The 25,480-nt window shown below is 38.2% G+C and overlaps 2 protein-coding genes across 2 annotated transcripts in view; both read right to left on the bottom strand.

The window, feature by feature from the left end:
• LOC139733553 (phosphatidylinositol 4-phosphate 3-kinase C2 domain-containing subunit beta-like) overlaps window positions 1–6,754 on the bottom strand; it is a 48,374-nt gene extending 41,620 nt beyond the window's left edge. The window contains exon 1 of the mRNA XM_071644365.1: window positions 6,592–6,754. The gene's annotated coding sequence lies outside the window, so the exon portion shown is untranslated. The remainder of the gene's footprint in view (window positions 1–6,591) is intronic.
• A 5,340-nt stretch (window positions 6,755–12,094) lies between these two features.
• LOC139733536 (uncharacterized) lies at window positions 12,095–20,538 on the bottom strand. The gene is made up of 5 exons (XM_071644345.1): window positions 20,514–20,538; window positions 17,137–17,234; window positions 15,940–16,130; window positions 14,421–14,545; window positions 12,095–12,646 (listed from the first exon to the last, which is right to left on the bottom strand). Exons 1-5 carry the CDS (start codon window positions 20,536–20,538, stop codon window positions 12,159–12,161), a joined length of 927 nt encoding a protein of 308 aa, XP_071500446.1. The 3' UTR covers window positions 12,095–12,158.
• Between the last annotated feature and the right edge of the window lie 4,942 nt (window positions 20,539–25,480).

The raw sequence follows: 25,480 nt of genomic DNA, 5'->3' as shown, positions 1-25,480 counted from the left end.
TGACAATGTAGAAAAAAAAAATTTAAAAAAGAATGCCTGAAGTTGTATTGAATCGTCAAATGTCATCATCAAAATGCTCAATGCTATCATGATTTGCTATCAACTCACTGTATGAAGTGTAACTCTTCTGCACCTGTTTGGAGATTCCACTTCAGTACAATGCATATCCTTCTACCACATACAAGTACATTGTACACTGTACCCCTACAACATACAATCTACAATCTACCCCCACTAAAAGGAGCAGGGCAGGTGCACTACTTGACAAAGAACCTGAAAGGTTTGAAGCAAACACACTCCCATTAGTTTTTTGGGGTGGTTTTTTTTTTCGGTGCAGTACACCCACATTCTTTCTTTTTTTTTCAAACTTAAAGGGAATACTACTGGGGTACGTACCTACTTCAGGCGAACAAGTATTTGGGCTAGTATCTTGTTCTTGTATTAAAGCATTGGGCTGTCTGTTTTGGTAATCTTTATTCAAGTTGTGTTGCCCCTTAAATACAGATTGTACAATTTTTTTGTATTTCTCGCATTTAGAGAATTGCGAGTCTTTCTTTTCTTTTTGTCTGTATCCTTTAAGTGCTGTCATCCCTGTTCTCTTGAAAATGCAGAATTTCACTCAGAATAACAAGTAATTGAATACAAAGAGGTATCTACACGAATGGCCAAAGACCAAATTTGGCTATAATCTTTGAAGATCCCTTGCAAGGTACAGTATACTGTAAATACAAATACTGGGGACCGTTTCATGAAACTTTTTGTCAGTGATTTACACTGACAATCTGTTAAAAGCTACTGAAATCCTTGCGTCTGATTGGCTGATAGCAAATTTGTCGGTGAAAACCTCCGATGAACTCGTTGATGAAACGCCCCCCCAGATTTAATTCTAACCATTCAGATGACTATTTTATATTTCAATTTACACCATAACAATCCCATAACATCTAGATTGTAAACTTTGTATTTTAAATGTCATTTTGAGTCTAACAAAGATTCTGCTATGATCAAAAGCTCAGACCCCTTTTGACTCCATGCTTCAATTTAAAATATACAGTTTACACATGGAAGTGCATACCTTGACACTAGTTTTATTGCACCATAACTTTACTACAATGTAATTTTGACTTTTAAAGTAGATATTGGATTCCTCATTTCAACTAGAGGAACTTGACTGTGATTATACATTTAAGTGTAGCCAATGTACAGTGATTTACAGGTTGTAACTGATATAATGAAGGATAATAGTACTTAGCATGTCACCTTTCATTTCACAAACACTTCCTCTGTATCAGATAATGGTTGCTTGCTAGTCTCACTCCAAGACCTCATATGAAGTACAAAAAACACACTGCACAAGGATGTTGTTGCTTTCTGTTTGTTTGTTTTTTTTAAACTACAACATAGGCACATATGACTTAGCCCTGAAATTAAAATCATAGTCCATCTAAACTGTATGTTTAAGTTGTTAGTTGAATCAACTCAAGCATACACTTGTAAAACTTCAGCTCTGTTTTTAAAGACAGTGTTCACATCAGTACACTGTATCTTTTTTATTTAATCAACCTGTTGAGGACAAGTCCCGAGTATACTCAAGCAGATGTCTACGGGAAATGCATGTTTTAGCAAAATCAGTCAGTCCTCAACCGGTTAAAAGGCAGTGCTATCTGTTTCCCCAGATACAGGAGTTTAAACACTAGTTATGTGTAGTGTTTAAACAGGGACATATATTCCAACATCTGCACATGACTTTGCATCTAAAATGTGAAAGGATTTTGCTACAGACCATGGTACAAGGTATGTTCCATAGATAATAACAATGTCAATGGGATATATTTGATCAAACTAACTTACTTTTACACTTTGTAGCTGTCCTTCATGATGATGAATGCTTACTTACAGATAAGACATTCTTTGTGCTTAAAAGCTATACAGACCTTACAAAATGGTGCTTTCAAAGTGGAACTACAATGGATAACAGACATGCCTTGGCAGGAATTTTGATGCATACTTGTCAACATCAAGATGTCATCATTACCTTAAAGGACAAGTTCACCTTCATAAACATAAGGATTGAGAGAATGTAGCAATATTAATAGAACACATCATTGAAAGTTTGAGGAAAATCAGACAATCCGTTCAAAAGTTATGAATTTTTTAAGTTTGTGTGTAGTAATTACCGCTGGATGAGAAGACTACTGCAGTGTATGAATAACTTAGATGTCACATGCGTACAACAATATAAAGAAAATATAAAGAGAATTTCACAAAATTTCATCTTTTGAAAAAAGTACACATTCCCCTGACTCGTTACCGACAAATGTTATGGGTAATATTATTCCCCCTGCCTTTAGAAAGAGGGAAGTCAAGAGCTCTTTTATTATGCGAAAAAAGTGAAAATATGTTCAATTTTCTTTTACATTTTCTTTATACTGTTGTACGCACATGACTCACCAGCTGTAGTAGTCTCCTCATCCAGCGGTTCCAACACAAAAATTTTAAAAATTCATAACTTTTGCATCGATTGTCCAATTTTCTTCAAAGTTACACTGATGTGTTCTACTAATATTGTTGCATTCTCTCAATCCTTATGTTTATGAAGGTGAACTTGTCCTTTAATTACTGCACTGTATACAATGTACACTTTGTAACTCTGTTAGAACTATTTCTCCATTCATTACTTGATCTGGAGCAATTAATCCATTGAATATGAGTCCCAAGTATACTCGAGCAGGTGTGTATGGGAAATGTGTGTTATATCAAAATCAGCTCATCTTTAATGGTTGATATACTGCCCTTTCTTGCCAACATTCATTTACAAACATTTAAATCACTTTTTCAAAAAGAGGAAGAAATATTTTAATATTCCACTGCCCTGAGCCAATCTGTCAAGTTACCATTGTATTTAAGAATAAAACTTGTCCATTATAGAGAGTGACCCTTGCAAGGTTGTAAAAAATGAAACCTGTGCATCATAGCTCAAATAAACACTGTAGGGCTGTAGAAAAAAACTGTGCATCATTGAGTAGAAGTACATGTTGTACAGCCACAGAAAAGAAACCTGTGCATTGACTGTGGAGAGTTTGGTTTACTGTCCTGTGCTAGACACTCAAGGAATAGCACTTCAAATCTTCCAGATCTCAGCTTTGTTGCTAGCAACATTTTTGAAACATTGCCTTGAGATGGCTTCACAATCACTCTGAAAAGTTTTGATGTAATCGTGTGCCATCATCAATGGGGACTTACTATCTATTGTCAATTTGCATTATACACATGCTATTCACTAGTTGCTTGTTTATTTGTGAGGTGTGTGTGTGTGTGTGTATTGTAATGGAAGACATGCAGAATCAACATCTATAGCAAAAAGTAGCATCACAAATATCTAGACAGAAAACTTTAATAACGCGTCACGCCTCAGACAGAGAATTCATAAAGAGAGAGAGAGCTCTAGAGAGAGATAATCTCTTGGAAAGAGGAAGGCTGTAACTTGGATTTATTTTTGTTGGTGTGGTACACGGTTGTAAATTAAATCATAATTATTACAAGGTCATGACACAAATCTTCAGACTGGATTTTCCAGCTTCGGTGGACTGAAGCTTACAATATTGATTATGCCTCTCTTACACAAATCATTGTGTAGCCAAAAGTAGCAACATGATCTCTTACAGTTATGTAACTGTTCAAAAAATACCAGCAAAAAAGTAGACACTGCTGTATTGTAAAAGTACAGCATGTATCAACAGGAGCTGTCATTAGGAGCTGCCCATGCCGCATGTGCTGCAAACCAGTGAATATCGCCAACCAATATTAGTTGTATAAACACTGAAAACTTTGAGATTTAGTCTACAACATGCTTTTCCCATGTTACAAAGCACATGAACTTTTACTGTTTATATGAGGACCTAGAGTTCTGCTCCATTAGTATGCAAAGCGTACACCCCATACCACTTCCAGAGCTAACTGTGACCAGCCAGAACGTGAAATATAATGCCGCGGGCATGGTGTTGGTCCCTACAGTTTTATCAATTGATTCATTGAGCATTTAAGGAAAGCTCCCAAATGATGAATTCAAAAGGGGTAATACTTGGCGCACTTCAAGGCACCCTGGGCACGGTGGTCTGTTTGAACAGAGTTGAGAGCGCCTCATCATAATAATGTCACTTTGTGATGAGCACTCCTCGTACATTAAAGCCCTTTTTACACTTGTGTTTCTTAACCCCGTACTTTCTCTGACTCAGGATAATCGTTAATCCAGTACCAATTTTGGCAGCTTTTTACACTCACCAATCAATCCCGTACTAAGCTCTTGTCACAGGCTAAAGAAAAAACTGACCTTTTTACACTCGTATTTCTTAGTCCCGTACTTTCCAAACTACATGATATATTCATGATTACACTGTACACTGTACAAGTACACGCACGCACCAGCAGCACTTGATTACCTCGTTTCTGATTGGTCAGTGGGGGTCGGACTTCGTCTCCGTCGCTTAGCCCCGGACTATTTCTTCGTTCTGTTTACACTCGCTTGCTTGGCATCGCAATTGCGGTACTAACCCTGCTTTTTTGCAGGGCCAGATAGTACGGGATTATCGGTGGGGCTAGCCTACTTTCGCAAAAACAAGTGTAAACAGAAAGTGGGCTAAGGAAAGTCCGGTACCAATGGTGGGGCTAAGGCCCCCTTAGCCCAACCGTTGGTACGGGACTAAGCAAAAATTTGCAAGTGCAAAAAGCCCTGTAGTCTACTTTAACCCGTTGAGGACGAACTGATTTTGCTATAGCACACAATCCCCATAGACCCCAGTATACTCGGGACTCGTCCTCAACGGGTTAATACGCTTAGCACTATCAAAAGTATAATGCTTTGTATATCATTGAGGTTTAACTTGGTTTCTTCACAGGGATAACTTTACCATATACCGTAGTCAAACAAACTTTTCAAATGCCCTAGTCTTGAGTGTCCAGTGTTTTCAGTGCTTCCACACCACTCCCTGCTTACATGCCCATGCTAAACAATTGCAATTTGGTAGCCCCATGCATAGTCGAGCCCAGTACTATGAGTACTCCAGGGTGTTTCATAAAGCTGTTCGTAAAGTTACGAACAACTTACGAGTGACTGGTGATCAGTTCTTGTGCTGAATTATGGAAATTCTGATAAGTATAGCACATCTGCAGCAGGGCCCCGTTGCAAGAAACTTTGCGTATAAACGTAACTTGTAACTGATTGTCACTGGCCAATCAAAATCATTGTTGCATGCATGTCTTCTTAATAGGGCAGACCCTGAGCCAATCAGAATGGTTGTTTAAAAATTAGCAATTATTTGCAATTGATTGCAACTTTCTTGCTACGGGGTCCTGATAACCAGTCGCTCGTAAGTTGTTCATAACTTTACGAACAGCTTTATGAAACCGGGCCTGGCCGGGCCCTGTTTCATATAACACATCAACACCGTACACTGAAACCGACACCCCTCTAATTATAGCTTCGCACGTAAAGAACGAACTTTCATGGATGAGACTACGCGCAGTGGTTTTGCATTCTTCACTGGGGATTCGAAAATGTCCAAATATATTACTGGAAAACCAGATAATAAACAAGATCAACAGCAAAACAATGATACCATAGACATACCATACACATAGGAAAAGCATTAAGTGCATTTCACACGTACAATGTATTGTCATGTGTCATGTCAAGAGGGTTTGGATGTTGGTTTCAAAATTGGGCGCAACTGAGCGCATCAAAATAACCTTAAATGCCTTTAAAGCAGTTTTCTTGCAGCATGTACCGCAAATTGCATTTTCAATGTGCACCTGTGAATTCAGAGGCTGCCATATTTTCTTTACATGTGAGTAAAATTTCAGGCAAATTGTGAGATATTTTATTAAGTAGGGACCTGTCACCTAACTGTTAGACCCTGTCTATCTGTTGATACAAAAACATTTGATTAGGCCTACATGTAGGGCGTCGATGTGTTGGACACCCAAAGGCCAAATATCCATAGGATTCTACCATTATCTTTACATAAAGTTTACGTATTTAAATTTACCTTACACCAACTGCTGTACTTGTGGTTTGACAATAATCGTATGAGAGATATAGCACAGGATATAGCAACATGTCTAACGTTGGGTAGCAAAAGTGGTCACTGGTACGTACAGTAGCAGAACTGTGCAGCATGCAGTGGAGTTGCTACAGTTTATTATATACACGGCATGATTATGAACAAAAATAAAGTTATGTTGGCCTGCGTTTTCATCAGGAAGCAGCCATGCAGCGAGTGGGCTGGGGCAGGAACACTGGCTATTAGTATCGTACAGCAGTACCTGCATGAGTACCTGTACTTGTAGCATGACCATGCATGGTTAGCATGAAGTCATTACACCCAAAGCACAGGCCAAAACCACCCAATGAAAGTCAGGAGGCGGTACTGTACATGCAACAACAACAGCGGAGCGGCAAGCCGGTGCGCGGAGCTGGGAGGAGGGCTGTGTCCGTACCTCCCCTCCGGTGACGCACATAGCTGTACGTAGGCGCTGCACTGCGACAATCCATGAACTTCTCGATTCTTCGGTGCTTGATTTTATCATACTTACCATTAATTGTACGGTTTGAAAACTGCCTGCTCTTGATATCACCATCAAACGCCAACCATCATTTCCAACTCGATATATCGCAAAAAACATTAAAACACCCCAGATTTTCACGTTGTTCCTTCCTAGAAATAGATACGCAGACCGGATACACTGTGCGGTTAGGTTGAAGTGCGTCTGACAAATTATCATCAGTGCGAAAATACGTCCTCTATTTGCGCATGCTCCGAAAGTGCAGTTTGGAGCCCAGGCCTCAAGAGTTACCGAACCACCCATTTATGGCTCCCCGCTGACTGGTCGTTTTATTTGGATTCAAGTATTAAGAGTTTACCCACTCAATTAGATGTGTTACATATGTATACTTACTTTACTTACTTAAGTTTCCGTCCTTACTTACTTAAAGACCCATACTTACTTTACTTACTTCTTGTGCTTGTTAATAAGGCCTACTGTCTGGTATGCCTCCATTGCCATGGGTATATAGGGCAGCAACTAACATCCTCCATTTCTCTGGAGAGATCTGTTTAGGGCCTTTAATTCTTCCTCCATTCTGCTTCTCCAGGTGTTCTTGAGACGTCCCCTCTTTCATGGGCGGGGGAACCGGAAAGGGGGGGGGGCGGCTCCCCCACCCCCCCCCTCCCCGCCCCACACACACACACACACACACACTTTTTGTTTACCCCGAAACTTAATAGGTGGTAGACTATAGTTAGTAGAAAAAAAGAAAGAAAATAGAATGAAACCTTAACCTTTGAGCCCGGTCATGCGCTGAAGACCTTGTTTGTTTGTTTGTTTGTTTGTTTGTTTGTTTGTTTGTTTGTTTGTTTGTTTGTTTGTTTGTTTGTTTGTTTGTTGTCTGCTGAAGAAACGCGAAAATGCCCCTCCCCCCCCCCCCCCCCCCACACACTTTTGAAAACGTGGCGCCGGCGGTGTCTTTCCCTGTAGTAAGTGCATCTATCCTGAGTTTTGCCACATGCCCAGTCCATATCCACCTTCGTCTCAGAAAAACAGTAAACAAATGAATGATGATGAATGAGATACACGTATCGGGTGAAATATTTGGAGATTTTTTTCTACCAAAACAGCAAGGATTTTCCATTTCTATAATATGGGGGCGGGGTCAAAATTATATGTTTGTCCCCTCACCTTTATTTTCGTGAGGGGCACCTGCTCCCTGACCCCCCCCCCCCCCCTTCCCGATCGACAAGCTTGAAATGGGATCACGTATAGCGAATATAAGGGAGAATAATGATATTTATTGTAAGATCGAATTGACGATTCATCATTGTATATTCAGTAGGCCTACTGTATGAAAAACAGCCATTTTATTCTGTCTGGATAAAAAATTAATTCTCCCACACGTACTCGGGTTCATACAACACTTGAGACATCATTTCGCAGATTCCATAATTTCGCAAGATACCAACCTAACTCAGTATACTGTACCGAGTACACTTACGTGCGAGTTTGAGCCGAACGGTCACAAGCACTTCCGCACTCAGCAATACCATGAAGTACTAGTACTAGTATTTTTTTTTTTAAATACGATGTACGAACACTTCAAAGGCCTTCAACCAGACTTTCGAAACACACTTGTAAACACACTTTAGTACTCATCCTAACGTTCAATTCAGTGGATCTTACCCATTGACATGAGATACAACATACAGGCAATATACAGATGTGAAAAAATATATATACAGTGTATATATATATATATATATATACATGTATATATATATATATATATATATATATATATATATATACATATTATACAGTTTTCCCATTGAATTCAGACGCTTATCCGTCTACAGGCTATTTATTTTGTCTTTTTATCGGTCATTTGTTTATTGAATCAAATAGGGTTCTAATTTATCATTCCATTATTTCCTTTGATACTCTCGTCATTCATTCAGTTATATCTTGTCATGTGTTACAACCCTTTAGAGGCCTATCATATCAATTAAAATGTTGTGAAATTCAACTGTCTGCAGTTTGCCTGGTCAAGATAATCCTACAATCTTGGAATGTTGCATTTGATCCTGTTAATGCAGGTCATTTGACTTTCCTTGTCATGCCCGTAACACTCTGATTAAACATTTCAATCTTCAGTTACAAACCAATGAAGTAAGTACAAATCCTATGAAGAAATTCCCCCCCCCCCATCCTATATTTATACACAAAGAAGAAGTATCAAATGCACTAGCTGTTGTTGTTATGATATGTGCACTCCACCCCACTCCCCTATATTTCGCCTTATTGTATGAAACGATCTGAACTAATAATACGTGGTAATGCAGGGGCCTACATCATGTATGCTATACAAGCACCATGTAGAGGCTTCGACACGTAGATAAAGATGCATGATAGGCCATACATTGATTTCACAGTGTTATGTTCAGATGAAAAATACTTAGGCCATTAGCCATCATTGTATTCATTGAACTTTTCTTTCTTAGTCCTGCACCACCCCACCCCATAGCATAGTTTCATTTGATGTGGCATTCAGATTTTAACATTTTTTTTTTCCACAAGCGACGTCAAGGTTCAAAAAGTACCGTGTCTTTATTTTGTTTGATTGTGTGTATGGTGTGTGTTGGATGATATTCATTATTCTCGGCCCATATAGCAATTATTATTAAAGTAACTGAATATCCGTTCGTTGACTTAGGTTTATTGGAACGTTTATGATCAAACTTTCAATGTCTGACGTCATTTTATTTTTTTTTTGATCTATAAAATGTCATTCTCAGATTATTACAATCAGCTTTGAAATGAACCAAACGTGTTCAAAGTTCTCCTCCCATCAACACCTTAACACTTTTCTGACATTGTCATCAATTTTATCTTTGTTGTTAGCAAAGTCATTATAATGATCCCATCATTGTTACCATCATGACCACTATGTGAAGATTTTGTTTGCAAAAACCGATAAGTCCATTTTTGTCAAATGGAGATATTTGCGATTAAAGGTCGAGAAAAATAAAGAGAATAATAAGAAAATTTTTGCTTCTTTTGACCATAACTTCAAAAATATATCTTTATATGTAGTGACCAATATATCATTTGAAAGGTATTATTTTGTGCTTTATGACAGAGACCGTACTTCAAAATCTTCAAAAATGGACTTATCTGTTTTTGCAAACAAACTCTTCATGTATTATTATTTTTATGTGTATTGATCACAATGTCTTTGTATGATGACTATCTGACATTCTAAATTTCTCGCTGTATATTCAGGCAACATCTGTTCACATAGTTTCAATATTACAGACCTATAGATCTATAATCAGCCACAACCCCCCCCCCCCCTACACATGCGCAGTATAAAGACTGCGCATGCCGCATGCCATTTGGAATCTGTGAAATATAAAATTTAGATAATAAATTATCGGCATTGATTTATCAATATTCATGTAGAATGTAGAGTTTTTACAGAGATATCTGGATAGTGTGGAACAAGACCTTTATTTCACACACCATTTTTCCCTTTTAAACATAATTATAAGGCTCAGTCAGCAATGTTTCTTAATTGAGCCACCACAATCTTAAACATTTATGATCTTGCAATCTACCCTTACATGGAGAGAATTCAATATTGTAATAGCCCTGTATGTTTTTTTTTTCTCTTCATTCACAAGTTTTGATTTTTTAAAGCATCTGATTTACAAGGTTCAACAAGTTTTCATGGCTTCATATTCACACAATGTCATGCAATATCCCTGCAATCGACCAGGACGGAAAAAAGCACTATAGGAACTGACGACACACACAACGGTTTAGACGTTAAACAAAGAAATAATAATAATAATAATGTACTGTAAGAGTAATTGCTATGTTATAGGGCAAAGCAATGATTCTGATTCACAACTCTCCGTCGCTCTCTCTCTCTCTCTCTCTCTCTCTCTCTCTCTCTCTGTCTTAATACGTACATAGATATGGGATCATATATAATATATATATATATATATATATATATGAGTGTGTGCGTGTATCTATAATACATACATAATATGCATGCAGTGCTGTTATCTTATAATTTGCATGAATATATACTTTGTACGTATAAGGCTCAATCGTACTTTGTTTCCACTTCAAAGTTATTCAAACCACTCAAATCGCTCTTCTCGTTATTGCTCCCTTTTTTTCTCTCTCTCTCTCTCTTTCTCTTCCTTTCTTCTTCCATAAACTGACATACAACTCTTTTACTAGGACTATTATTATGTCTTCCTACATTTTTTTTTAATTTGTCGTGTACATATTGATACGTGTTATATGCCACGGTGATGTTTGTAGGCTGGTAGGCCTATACTACATCGTTATACATGGCACAAACAGAAACATACACAATACTATGTGTGATGGCACACACACAGATTTTGGACACCGTTAAAAATAATATGAAGTATATACACACACACCTTTATGCACATTACATTTATTACCAAAGGCATTACCGTGTTTGCTATAAGTTACCTTTTTTTCTTCTTGAGTCTGTTTTCCTTCCAGTATCTACAATAACAAGATTACCGTAGTGCAGAAAGATTGGTGTTAGCTTTAACATCATGGATGTCAAATCGGGTCTAGGGCAATTACCCCCTGGGCAATTACCCCGGGCCCTTCCCCTGGCCCTAATCCTAATCCTAATCCTGAACCTAATCCTAACCCTAACCCAAACTCCTAACACTAAACCTAACCCTAACCCTAATCTTAACTCTCACCTTACCACTAACCAGTATTTAGCTGGGGGGTAATTGCCCTCTGGGGGTAATTGCCCGGATACGGTCAAATCTAACATCGATCAAGTGTCAATATAGAGGACCACACCCGCAGGTGTAGAAAATAATTTGTTGTGATGGTGTTGAAAAAGTGTTCACCTGGTACTTTGTGGTGCCAATTTGACACCATCACGCTGGTGATATTTTGACACTGTGCTGGTGTTAATGTCAATGGTATAATACCCGCCCACAGTGCCAGTAGGGGATCATATCGACTGGTGTTACTTTGGTGTAAACGTGTTTCCAACTCTCTTTTTTTTTCAAAAATCATGAACTTCATAGGAAAGTTCTTGTTAATGTTGTTGAAGTTCAAAATCAACAAGAAGAACAGTGACCAATTACCTATTTAGAAATATGTTTTATATTTTGAAGTGATACACGGAGATCTTACCACAATGAGCTCCTGAAATTTATCCCTATAATTACTCGCCTTTTCAACCGATTTTTTGCAGTGCGGCAGCGCATATCCTCAATATCTTTTAAAGCCTTACTACTTTCTTCTAACCTTGGAACTTTAATAATCTTTCTATTCCTCTCCATTGTGCTGGACTATCTGTCATTCTGTCTGTGTGTTTCTACGCTTTAAAAAAATACACAGAATGTTATGGTATACAATGATCGTTTTCTTTCATGTACAACATTGATAGTGCGTTGCACAAAGAGGTTTGCAAAGTCTGCCTTCCATGACGGTATATAACAGATGGACAAGTTACTTATTCCTGCTCTGTAGATAACTAACGTCATTAAGCTTTATAAAGACATGTATGTTTTCATTTTAGTCGTCAAGCCTCAGATGGTGCAGACGGCACAGGTGAGCTCGTAACCATTGACATACGGTCCGCACGGCATCCCGCCGCCAGCGAGACAGCGGGACTCCACCATGTAGAAGGCGCCACCGTCTTGGCTACCAGTAGTTCCTGGCAAGGCCGTCGCGTTTCCGTCCATACAGATGAATTCGGTCTTCTTGTGTGTGTAAAGTCCTGACATCAGGTAGCCTTTGTACTCCAGCCGCCATTCCTGAGAAGGACACACGTTACGGCCCGGTATCATGAGTTTCGTCAAGCGGTTTGGCGGCGCTCGGCACACAGCACATGTTGGCGTCTGGTCGTGTAGTTCTCGGTAAACCGGCGCCGTGTTTGTCTCGAACTCAGTGGAGTACAGCAGACCTCGTTTGGCGTGGGCAGACGTCTCAAACTGGTCATAGATCGGCTCCATTGGCATACACAGGTAGTTTGAACCGCTGCCGTCATGCGTTGCATACGCTCCTGCCACTGAGCCTACAGGAGATGCGAGAAGGAAGAAGAAAGGAAAGGAGAATTAGATCCTCAAAAAAAGTCCTTAGTTTTAATGGAAATATGTGTTAATCAAAATCTTTATCATCTTTATAGTGTTAAGTGTCGCCCGCGTAAACCTAGATAGGCTGATCTTTTCATTGCAGAGAAAAATCTACCACCGCAATCGTAACATCCGTTTTTAGACGGGTTTAGGAAAAAATCGTCGAGCAGAATGTGCAGAGCCTCTTCGCAGTCTTCATGGAAACAGCAAAGGCATTCGACAGTGTCACCAAAGTCCCGCAAGTCCTGTTCCATGCTGTTAGAGACTTTAAGCTCGGTATCTACATTAGATAGCTACAGATTAGATGATCTGCGGCGCCTTGCCGCAACTGAGACAAGTGTGCTAGAGAGGTTTGTTCCCAAAGGTCTGTTTGTGGATGATTGTGCTTTGATGGTCCGCAATCGAAGAGAACCACCTATAGGCTACGTCAACAGGTTCTCGGGAGCAGAGTCTCGGGAGGAGAGAAGCCCCCCTCCATCCCACACCAAACAATTTTCTCTGTCAGCCAAGCATCACTATGAATGGAACACCGCTGAAGAATGCCAACAGCTTTAAACACTTGGGCAGTACGATCTCTCAGTGATGGTACTCTGGACAACGAAATCGCAGTAAGCGATAAAGATGGCTAGCATGGCAGTTAGCAGACTATAACGTACCAAAATCTTACAGCACAGGAACGTTCGACTCTCGACCAAATTAGAGATGTTTCCCTCTCGACCAAACTCAAGGTGTTTCCCTCTCTACCAAACTCAAGGTATACAACCCAGTAGTCCTTTTATCTCCTCTCTTTGGTTGGGAAACATGGATCCTGTACCGCACACATGCCAAAGAGCCGGAACAGTGCGCTCTCTGCGATCCATCTAGCATACCGTTGGCAAGATCGCATCACAAATCAAAATGCTTGGACAAAGCCAATTGACAGCATCGAAGCCAAAATCCTCCAATCTCGATCAGCTTCGATGGTCCGGTCATGTCATCTGCATGAAGACTGGAAGATCCTCGTCATCTCTTTTATAGGGAGCTGACACACCACGGTAGTCGCAGACAAGGCTGCCCCAAGAAGCGGTTCAAAGACACCCTCAAGGCCCTCTCAGATGGGCAAATCTACGGCCCATGAACTCTAGACTGCTGCATACATTGTCATATCGCCAGTGGGCCCTTACAAGGAAGGCTGTAACTGCCTCTGAAGATACCGCCGCCAACGCCCTGCAGCTGCTATAAGAGTGAGACAGCATCAACATGCATCTACCTGTCTTCCAACCTAATGCATGTACGCCTCCAGTTTGGGGCTACGCAGTCACATGTAGACACATCAACGAGGACACACCTAGTCTTTCTCGGACTTCGACACTGACAGACAACCAAAAAGAAAGAAGTGTTAAGCCCCTTTAATAGAAAGATAAAGAAATGCTACACGTACACATTCGTGGTCGATCAATTAAGTAGAGGGAGAAAATGCACGCCAATTTCTTTACCAATCTATAATCTTTTCTTTCGATAGTAACTTACAGTACGAGCATGGATTGTCTTAATCAAAATTCATCTATATACGAGCTATGATAAATTCATGTAACTCTGATAAGCGCAAGAATTTAATGCCATGACAAACTTAAGGTTAAAAGAGAAGTAGGCGATCTCACTTGATTTTATTATGAACAATTCTTCCTCAGGATTTGCCTAGATTGATACACGAGTATCATAGTTTGACGAACTTACCAGTGTAGATGAGTTCTGCTCCATCCGAGCAATTCGATTGTCCCCAGTGGGTGTAGATAACTCCTCCTGCCGTCAAAGATACGAATGGAAATAAATTTTGTGAATGACTGGATTTGTTGCTACCCCTACGAATAAATGAATAAACTAAACTTTGAAATTAAAATGGTACAAAATTGAAGACAGCTAAAGTGTGAGGATAATTGGTCAATGTTAGGTTTAGAGCAACTGGTATCGTATAGTGGTTAAAGGGACTGTACAGTACTGGTTGAGGTGGGGATTCATGTTTTGAACATTCCTATGTGAGATACCAGGTAATGAGAAACCTCTTATGAAATATGAAAGAGCATGTAATTTTAAGAAGGATTCAACATTTATTTGATGAAAATTGGTTTTCAAATGGCTGAGATATCCCAAAAAGTGATAATAATAAAAGGCGACATGCCACGCCTTTTATTAGGATCTCTTCGTTTCACCTTGTTTTTGGCTATCTCAGCCACTTCAAAACCAATTTTCGTCAAATTAACTTTTTATACCCCTTAGAATTGCATGCTCTTTGACATCTCATAAAGTGGTTTCTGAATATCTTGCAAAACATTAAAAGCCAAATCCTCACCTCGACCAGAACTGTACACACCCTTTAAGGGTGAATGATTGTATCTAATGGTATGTGATGGTAGATAATAATGTTCGATAGTTTCAAATGTTATTCAGGGGTATTTGATGGTGACTGAAGGAATATACTGGTCGTATTACTGTGATGGTAGTCATCTGGTAGTTTCATGATCAATACGTGATGGCTGGCAATCGAATCGGAGTGATGGTGACGAATAGAATGAGAGTGTGGTTAACTCTCTGTGTGCGATGACAGGATGGCTGATGTAATGGTGTTTGCTTATTATGATGTGTGATGGTTGCTGATAGTATAATTATTGTTTCAATTAGTGCACAATGGACAGTGCACAATGGAAATATGGCTCCTGACGGAAATTAATGGTATAGGAATGGAAGAAAAAAGACCTTCCGTTCTGTGTTTAGAAAGGCATTTAAAATAACTCTATAGGTCGGCTATTCTTCCTTCAATTATTCATTATCATCAAATTTCTTGATAACAATACAGATGATAATGGCATTAGAAATGATGTAGAATGCGCCACCTCCATCCCGTAAGAATTCGTGCCGAGGCCAGCAAAACATGACTATCTTGTATGATTATTATACACTGTTTAGAATAAAGAGAGAAAAAAAGAAAAGAATGTTTCATGTGTTGTTGTTTTAAAAGAAGAAGAGAAAGAGAGATGGGGCCCTATATGTCTCGTGTGATTCTACATATCTCTAATCAACCGTACAATGTCATTAGACTGACACTGTGTTATTATAGCATAAAATTGAATGGTCCAACTGGTTCAGTACTAAGTATCATGCGACTCCTCGATTAGTTCGTAAAGTGTTGAAGAGTATAAACGAGTGTAACTCCTAGTACAGGTTGTATAACAAATACTACACTTTTGGGTATGATTACATTTCTGTTGTTCTGCCCTCACCGTTGGCACCATGAGAATCATTGGTCGTGTATGTCGTAGAGAGGGATCTGTTCACATTTCGTCGACTCCTCCGAAGTTTGGTGAGAAGACCTTCACTGACTTCACGGACAGGCGGTGAAGATACCATCAGCTCGGATGACTGCTGTTCACCTTGGCCGTCTCTCGATGACTGAGGCAAAATGAATAAAGAACTATTCTAATATATCTCAGTTAACCTTACTTTCACATTGATTTGCAGCATTCAGTGCATTAATTTGGTCCTTAATCAACTTGAACGAACGTGTCATTAGAAGAGAAAGAGGATGATATAACATATTTATCATATCTTGAGCGACGAGAAATAATAATCATGCTCAAGAGGATTTATCAAGATTCAATAAAACTCCATGTGTTTTATGCTACGTTAATATTTTACTGTCTACACTTGATAATCAAAAATGCCGCTTTTTCAACAGTCATTAAAACATTGATGACTGATAATATATATTTATATTATATATACAATAATCATATAATGTTTTTTTTATATAATTCGAGCACAACACAAAGGTACTTTATTTATCCCACACCAGTAAGACATAAACAGTGTGATAATGTGCTGTACTTCAATAGGATGCTGTTCATTTGCATAAACATTAATTACAAGCTGGAATCGCAACATTATATTCAGCATGTAAAGGTACGATGACGAACAATACCAAGTATACGGTTCTTTTTTTCGGAATACAGTAAGGGAGACGGGAGGAGGAGAGAGAACGTGTGTTTTTCAGTGTATCTCTCACATCCTAACCTCTTTTCATTACAATCCTTTTACTTGTGACAAAAGCATATATCTTCTGTCTATTAGTATATCGCTCCAGTTGAATTGAATTGAATCAGACTCCTCTGCTATTTTTTTTTGGGGGGGGGGCACATGTAAGGGTTTTTACACAAATGACTTCATAGTCACATGACAGAGAAAGACTTTTTTCTTTTACTTCCTTTTAATTTGAAGCAATGTTAGTAAGAGAAACTTGGAATAACCTCGAATTTCCCTATCTCTACAGTCTACTGTCTCCCTGGCCACATTCCTTTCTTCAGGGAAAAATGAAAAGGAAAACGCCGCACAGATCAAGGGCAAAGAGAGAGAGGGAGTGCCGAGGGAAAGAAAAGGTTGGATGGCAGTTAATGTATACCTGCAAACTATGTATCACTCGTAGCATTCTTTGGAGCTCGGCTACTTCGTCCCGGAATTCCTGCAACAAATCTCTCACTGGCTGCTCTGAATCGACATCTATGGATTGAAGTATGATGAATAAGGGTCGTCATGGAAACCAGATATGGTCACGTGATTAATCATTAAACGGGATCAGATCATTGCCATGAACCTTGACCTCGAAATTTCAGGCATTAAGTTGTGTTAACTATCGATATCGTGGCTCGATGTGTGGGAAATAATAGACAGACGAAGTATATGATCGAAACAACGTTCAAGCGGTAAATGAAAGTCAAGATGTATTCCAGTCTAAGTAGAGAACATGAGTATACATTATAGACGACTGCAGTCAAAATCAAACCTGTGATCTAGAAAAAAAATGTACGCTTCAAACTTGTACTTTGACGCAAGGTGCAAAGAATGTCGTAAACTTCACCGAATTTCTCATATCACACTGATTACCTTAGAATATTTCAGTCAAGTTGAGTAAATTGATGGTGATTTGTTTTTTGTTTTTATTAATGTAATTGGACTCTTTCTCTCTAAAGAGACACTCAACTCATATGAGCTACGAATTAACTAGAAAATGAGACAGAAAAGAAAGAGGAAATGTAATGAAACATAATTGATAAGAAGAACAGAAGGAAATAAGTTCTTGGTGTTGATATTGTAATGTTCAATGTCACTATTTGGGGAAAATATGTGACAATTACACGTTCTATATTCTATTCTTATATTGTGAAAGCTTTACTGTTGTGTCTGTTTGAACTAACTCTTTTTGCACCTGTCTCCCTGCCATGAGTTTGAATTTCACTTAAAAATATGTTTGATTTGTTGCAGAGCGTTAGATACGTGTATTTATGTTTTGTATTCCTCTATATTGTTGGGTTCATTCCCCATTGTTTCTACTGCAAAATATAGGTTTGATTTCGTAGTAGATTCGGTTTGATTAAAGCAAGATGCTGATATATCATTTCTCTACATACAACGTCTCAGTTTATCTTAATTCAACTAAATGCTATGTGATACAGTACTTGTATATGGTAACGCTAATCAAGATTCTTTGTTTTTTACTCCAATTAATGAATGTGAAATTATTGATACTGTTCGATCTCTGAAATGTAGTAAATCCTGTGGGCCTGATAATTTGAGGGTGAATTTGTTGAAAAAAATGATTTACCCCCTAGCAGCCCCTCTCACCCATATATTCAATCTATCCCTACTTAATGGCAAGTATCCAGACTCTTTTAAAATCGCCAAAGTTATCCCCATCTATAAAAGAGAAAATCCATCAATGATGAAAAATTATAGACCCATCTCATTGTTGCCTGTTCTATCGAAAATTTTAGAAAAAGTAGTTTACAAGCGTCTTTACTGGTTTATGATTGAAAATGATGTATTGAATGCGAATCAGTTTTGTTTTAGGAAAGGATTTTCTACCGATTATGCTATAATCAAATCTGTCGATAATATTATTGATGCGCTTACTAAAAAAGAACACATAATTGGAGTTTTTATGGATCTTAGTAAGGCATTTGACACTATTGATCATGACATTTTATTTGAAAAATTACAGAATTATGGCGTGAGAGGGATTACTTTGTCATGGTTCAGAAGTTATCCAAGTCATCGCAAACAATATGTTGCATTTAAATCTAGTTACTCATTATATTCTAACGTGTCATGTGGTGTCCCTCAGGGATCTATCCTCGGGGCCCTACTTTTTTTGATTTACATTAATGACATCATCAATTCCTCCCCTCGTTTGAACTTCATTTTATTTGCAGACGACACTAACGTTTTTTACTCCCACAAGGATATTGCAACACTGATTGATACACTTAATATAGAATTAGGCAATATCTCGAAATGGTTTGGAAGTAACAAGCTTTCATTGAATATTGATAAAACATGTTTTATACATTTCCATACTCTTCAATCCCTACCCACCCTTCCTAGAAGTATTTATATTGATGATATAAACATTGCTGAGAAACATTCAACCAAGTTTCTAGGAGTGACCCTAGATAGCAATTTAACTTGGAATACTCATGTCCAGAATATTACTACAGCAATATCTCAAACAACTGGTGTTTTAAGGAGAATAAAGTATTTGATTAATGATCAAACTTTAATAATGTTGTATAACACTTTATTTTTACCATATGTAATGTACTGCAATATTGTATGGGGTAACTGTAGCAAAACTAAATTAAATACAATTTTTATTCCTCAGAAAAACGCTCTTCGTATATGCACACACTCAAATTTCTTGGCTCACACTGATCCTATATTTTATCGCCTAAAAACTTTAAAGGCCCATGATATACATATATACCTAACTGCCATATTTATGTATAAACACACACGAAATTTATTACCATTTTTTTATAATGCCTTAGTAACCAATGACCATATTCATTAATACCCAACCCGTCGTTCCCATGATTTTCATTTAAGTAATCCAAAGCTTCTACTTGCTCAAAAGTCAATCAGACATCACGGTCCGGATACACGGAACACTCTTCCTGAGGAGTTGAAACAGTGTGCCTCCTTGTTTTCATTTAAAGCAAACTTAAAGAAGCACATTTTATTACAGTATACTTCAAATGAAAAATTAAAAACAAATAATTCATATGATTAATGTTGGTCTCCCAAATAGCAACATAGCATATCGTTCCCTCTTCCAGCAAACCAATTCGATTATATACATGCCAGCATATCTGCCCTTGTGCACTTTCTAGCACTTGCACGCACATCCACCACCATCACACATCAGAGTTTATTTTCCCCTGCTATCTTCGCAGCAGAATTTGTATTGTATTGTATTGTATTATTACGACACTAGTATACGTCCCTACCTTTTCCTCTGGCCGGCCATCTTTTCAAGCTATGCTTGCAATGGCGGCCCTCCGCATAATCGCTCCATAATCATAATTGCTGTTGTAATCCCCGCTGCATAGACATGCATATTGTATATTGTATCATTAATTACCTTTTATATCTTTGTTTACGCAAGTCAAACGACTCAGTTTTGAATTTATCTTGTATATTTACCACATGTTCATGATTATGTGCCTTATGTATATTGATTTGCTGATTGATTTATTGATTTGCAGAAAATAAAGTATCTATTAAACAAACAAACAAACCCAATGCTCATAAGTGTTAGCAGCGAATTCAGGGTGTTTTTAGGACTTATTGTAAATCGTGTAAAATGTTTATGAAGGACTTATGACATATGAATGCAAACTATACCGGATCAAGAAGAAGACAATGAAATAAATCTATAAGAAAGGAATTAAAGACCATGATGAATAAAAAGAAAGTAAACGTGCATAACTAAAGGTAACTTACCTTCTGCAGGAGGAGGCGTTGTCATGGTAGCCACTAAATGTCCTCCTACAACCAGGAAGGAGAAAAGGGTCAAGACAAACCTCATCGTCACAAACTCCATCATCAATGTCAAAGTCTGTCAATGTTTAGGACCTCACCGTCCGACGAGTTGTTATCATTCTCTGGTGAAGGAAAGTTATTTATCTTTTTATATCACCTAGATGATGATTTCAGGTCTATTGGACCAAGCGGATGTCGTGTGCGGGTGGCGGAGGTCGATCATGTAAATCATGTACAAGGGTAAAGTAGGACTGATCTCTGATTTGTTTTTCGTTACGATGGGAATTTCTTTTTTCGTTTTCCCTTGTAACCATAGTGATAAACATCACGCAGACAAAAGGGAACCTTGATTCCAAACGATAGTCCAATTTTTATGTATCATGAAAGTGATAAAGCAGATTTGGAAAGTTTAATCCACAGTTACGCCAACGGGAAACCGGAAGTAGGCTGACCTGGGCCGACAGGGGAAAGTCGACGAAAGAAAAAATCTTGCTACTGTAGAACGAGTTTACCGACCATGCATGGCTTGCTAGTAATGTAAGAGAGTAGACACAGGATAAACAAAGTTTTATGACAAGTAACTAAAATCTCAATATGCTTCGTAAATATTTTTTTTTCTTTTTCTCTTTATTTGGTATAAGTAAACGGTTTTAATAAAAGAGAGCAAACGAAAAGCAAGGAAATGAAGAAAAATGATATAATTATGAACACAAAGTATTTGGGGAAAATAATGTGGGGAAAATAATGATAAAAATTCCCTCATCTTATGTGTCTGTCGGTCGGTTTATATAGTGTGTATGTGTATTTGTGTGTGCCAGCTTTTTATTGCAGTACAAAATATGTTACTTTTTTGCTCATGCTCAATCACCATGTACAATCGGTTTTACCCGTGCCTGTCGAAGTGTGAATGTAAATCTCATTCTCCCTTTTCCGATGACGAAATACTGATGTGACCGTTTGGAAGGTATTGCCACCGTCCATTACCTAATTTACCCAGTCGTCTTAGAAGAAGAGACTCACAGTGATCTAGAGTAGATAGTTCAGGCAGAGTGTGTATTAAAGCAATAATAGCTATTTGTACTTTCGGGACCAAACTACTGTAAACCTCCGAGTGGACGTCGACAGAAATGATTCTGATCATTGTGGGAATAAGGGCTGTGTTATATTGTTAAAAAGCAAAGCGTTTTCACCGTGGTGTTTCGATTGCTGCTCCCCTCATCGAATCCAGCTGAGATCTATGAAGAGAAAAGTAGTCTTGGTAATAGCCAGGCTTGGGATAGGAGTAAACATCCTACCCTCGTCAATAGACAAGGTAGACGTTAATATTGATAAATGGTGCAACTATACTCCTTTAAGATAAGAAAATAATGATGAATTAATAAAGAAATTCCAGTGGTGTTAGCAATGATAAAACCTAGAAAAAGAGCAGAACAATAAATGGCTGTTTTGTTATTAAAAAAAAACATAGCAAAAAAAAATGAGTCGAACAAATTATTGATTAGAGTTTAGATTACCAGTTTTGTCATGATCATGAGAATGGTAGTCTCAAGCTCTCTGAATGACCCTTGTTCAAGCTTCCTTTTGAAAATGATGAATAAATTGAATGTAACATAAAGATTTGAGAACAATGATCTTACAGTAAATTGTATATGAAAGTGAAAATCTGCCAAATTTTCATCTAAATATTTGTACAATATACGGATATAATCAATAATTATCTGTGTTAGACTATCTATGTATAGGCCTACAGATTTATCCACCTAATATGGCCATGACTTAAAGGAAAGGCCTTGGACAAATGTTTTAACACTTCCACCAGGGAGACAAACCACAAACTGTTTTTTGAATATTTCAAGCCTCCATATTAGGTTTCAATCAACAAGACTTTCCTGTCTGAACACATCCTGTGTACTTATATGAGGTGAACGGGATACTGATTCTTTCCAAATGATGGAAAACAAAGAAAACATCTGAAACTATCAACAAATGGGTGGCCTTGAAAGAAAAAAAATAGAAGTAATGGGATAGTAGAGAAAAAAATTCTGTTGAGTTCCTGTAACTTTCAAATTACATTCAGTCACATATATGTTGTTATAACGCTATTATTTGAATGTTGCGGTAGTTTGATCGACAAGGATTATTTTGATTTTCGTCACGAATGATGGAAGATGATCTTCAGATGTTTTTGCAGGTGCATAAACAATAGATGGAAAGATACTTTACTTCTGATGAAATACAAAGATTTTAATTTCTGTGGCAAGATTTATTTCCATGTTCATGATGTTATTCGATCTACAAATCTTCACAAATTGCATGATGACTGTATATACTGCTGTTTAATTTTAGAATATCAGTGTAAACCAGCTTCTCCTCTAAAGAAAGCACGTGTTAACAGTGACTAAAAAGAAAAATGTGTGGTTTGCCCTGTACAGGTGAGGTATAAAAAGAAGAAATACCTGCCTATACAAAAAAAAAATAGGGCCCTATAAGGAACATTGAAAACGTTCGTAAAGAATTCAGATGATCAGAGAGCTACGAGAACTGAAATGATAAAAAGCAACGTTGCCAGTAAGCAGGTACTATCAGCAAAACTGAAAATGACTCAGTGTCGTTTTCACAATCGTATGGCATCAACATAATCCTTGATTGGTAGCATCTTGTTGATGTTGCACAAATCTTGACAAATATTCCCCGTGTAAATTGACATAAAGATGAATAGGTGGACAAAGGGGTGCGGAGAGCTGTAGTGACATCCCCTATGAAGTGACATATTACACTCAGTGACATACACTCAGTGGAATACACTCAGTGACATTCACTCAGTGACATACACTCAGTGACATACACTAAGTGACATACACTCAGTGGAATACACTCAGTGACATACACTCAGTGACATACACTAAGTGACATACACTCAGTGGAATACACTCAGTGACATACACTCTGTGACATACACTCAGTGACATACACTCAGTGACATACACTCAGTGACATACACTCAGTGACATACACTAAGTGACATACACTAAGTGACATACACTCAGTGGAATACACTCAGTGACATACACTCAGTGGAATACACTCAGTGACGTACACTCAGTGGAATACACTCAGTGACATACACTCAGTGACATACACTAAGTGACATACACTCAGTGGAATACACTCAGTGACATACACTCTGTGACATACACTCAGTGACATACACTCAGTGACATACACTCTGTGACATACACTCAGTGACATACACTCAGTGACATACACCCAGTGACATACAGTGACATACAATCAGTGACTTACACTCAGTGACATACACGCAATGACATACACTCAGTGGAATACACTCAGTGACACATCAGTGACATCCACTCAGTGATATACACTCACAGACATACGCTCAGTGACATAAACTCACACACATACACTCAGTGACATACAATCAGTGGCATACACTAAGTGGTATACACTCAGTGACATACACTCAATCACACACACTTAGTCAAATATACTCAGTCACATATCAATGACATATCGCCACCTGAATAAACTATGACAAAGAGTGTTGAGGGATATCAATGTTTATTCTGCACACGATGTTTTGTTTATAGTCAGTCACAACACTGATTTATTGGTATCAAAGCATGATTGTACATGGATGTATAATTTCTAGATGGGTGTGGATTGGTTTCCATGATAAAGGGAACGATTGGTGTCTAAAGTCTTTGGTGAGGGATCAAAATGAACTAGAGGTAGAGGGAGTCAGAGAAGGTATCCGCCCCACCACGGGGTCTTCTTCGAAATGTGTGTAGGAAAAAAGAATAAAAGCAATTTTGTATACATACATGAAACATAGTCTGATTTCACTGCACGTACAACATTTGTTTTTATTGCTGTGCTTTGATTTGCTTCCATATGAAACTTTGTGATTTGAATATTACACACACACACATACACACACAATCATGTTATACATATATTATCAGGGCTCCACTCAAACCTTTTCTTAAAGCCTGCCATTATTTTGTGCAAGTAGATTGCTCACTTTTTATATCATTACTAATACCCAAAGTCAAAACTATAAAAAGTAAACCATTTTTTCTTAAGCCTCATACACTAGGATGTTTTTAATACATTTAAAAGTTTTCTTGAATGTTTAGTTGCAAGAATTGTGATTTATCATGAACTTTGACATTTTCGCACCAAAGTATGATAGAACAGACTTGTGGATAGCATGTATTATGATTTTCAAGTACGTCTCCGAACATATTTTGACACCATTTTTATTCATTTCATCTTCTTCTTTTTTTTTTAAGGGAAAGACTGAAAAGGAGGGAGCCTTGGTTTTGATGTTCGTGATTCTGATGATGAAAAGTATTTGATAATTCTCGAGCAGGGTGCACAGCTCTGTAATCTGGGCCCCGTCTTATATAGCCTTCAAATCAATCACAAGTCCCCAAATCAATCGCAACTTGCATTGCAGCTCACAAGAAACTTGTGATTGATTTCTATCACAAGTCTTTATAAGACAGGCCCCAGGAGAATTCCTCGACGCCTGGCTCTGAACAATCGTTACGTGGAGGTCTGCGCCGATTACCAACGACGCCTTCCCACCGTCAAATCAAAAGAACTGATGAAGCGTGCAGAATCGGATGTGAAACCGTTCTCGCAATATAAAACAGGTGGTCCTTCATGAGCAGGATGTTTATTTATGCCATTTTTTATTCAATCATACTAAAATACCTTAAGGACTACTGATGAGATTCAAACCACCGTAGTTAGGAGGAGGGAGGGGGAGAAGGGTAGATGTGAGAGGGGTAGGGGGAGGAAGATGACGAGTATGCAGATTGTCTACTAGGAGGGGGAGAAGGGTAGATGTGAGAGGGGTAGGGGAAGGAAGATGACGAGTATGCAGATTGTCTGCTAGG

The sequence above is a fragment of the Diadema antillarum genome, unplaced genomic scaffold (genome assembly GCF_040938485.1).
Source record: "Diadema antillarum isolate AM-2024a unplaced genomic scaffold, OU_Dant_1.0 seq00000481_RagTag, whole genome shotgun sequence".
Classification (NCBI taxonomy): domain Eukaryota; kingdom Metazoa; phylum Echinodermata; class Echinoidea; order Diadematoida; family Diadematidae; genus Diadema; species Diadema antillarum.
This window is presented reverse-complemented; position numbering and strand designations above follow the sequence as displayed.

Coding starts and splice junctions, on each gene's coding strand:
- LOC139733536 (XM_071644345.1), bottom strand. CDS start 20,538: ATGACAACGCCTCCTCCTGCAGAAG. Junction 16,131..17,136: donor GAGTGATACATAGTTTGCAG/GTATACATTAAC, acceptor ATTTTGCCTCAG/TCATCGAGAGACGGCCAAGG. Junction 12,647..14,420: donor AGCAGAACTCATCTACACTG/GTAAGTTCGTCA, acceptor CATCTCCTGTAG/GCTCAGTGGCAGGAGCGTAT.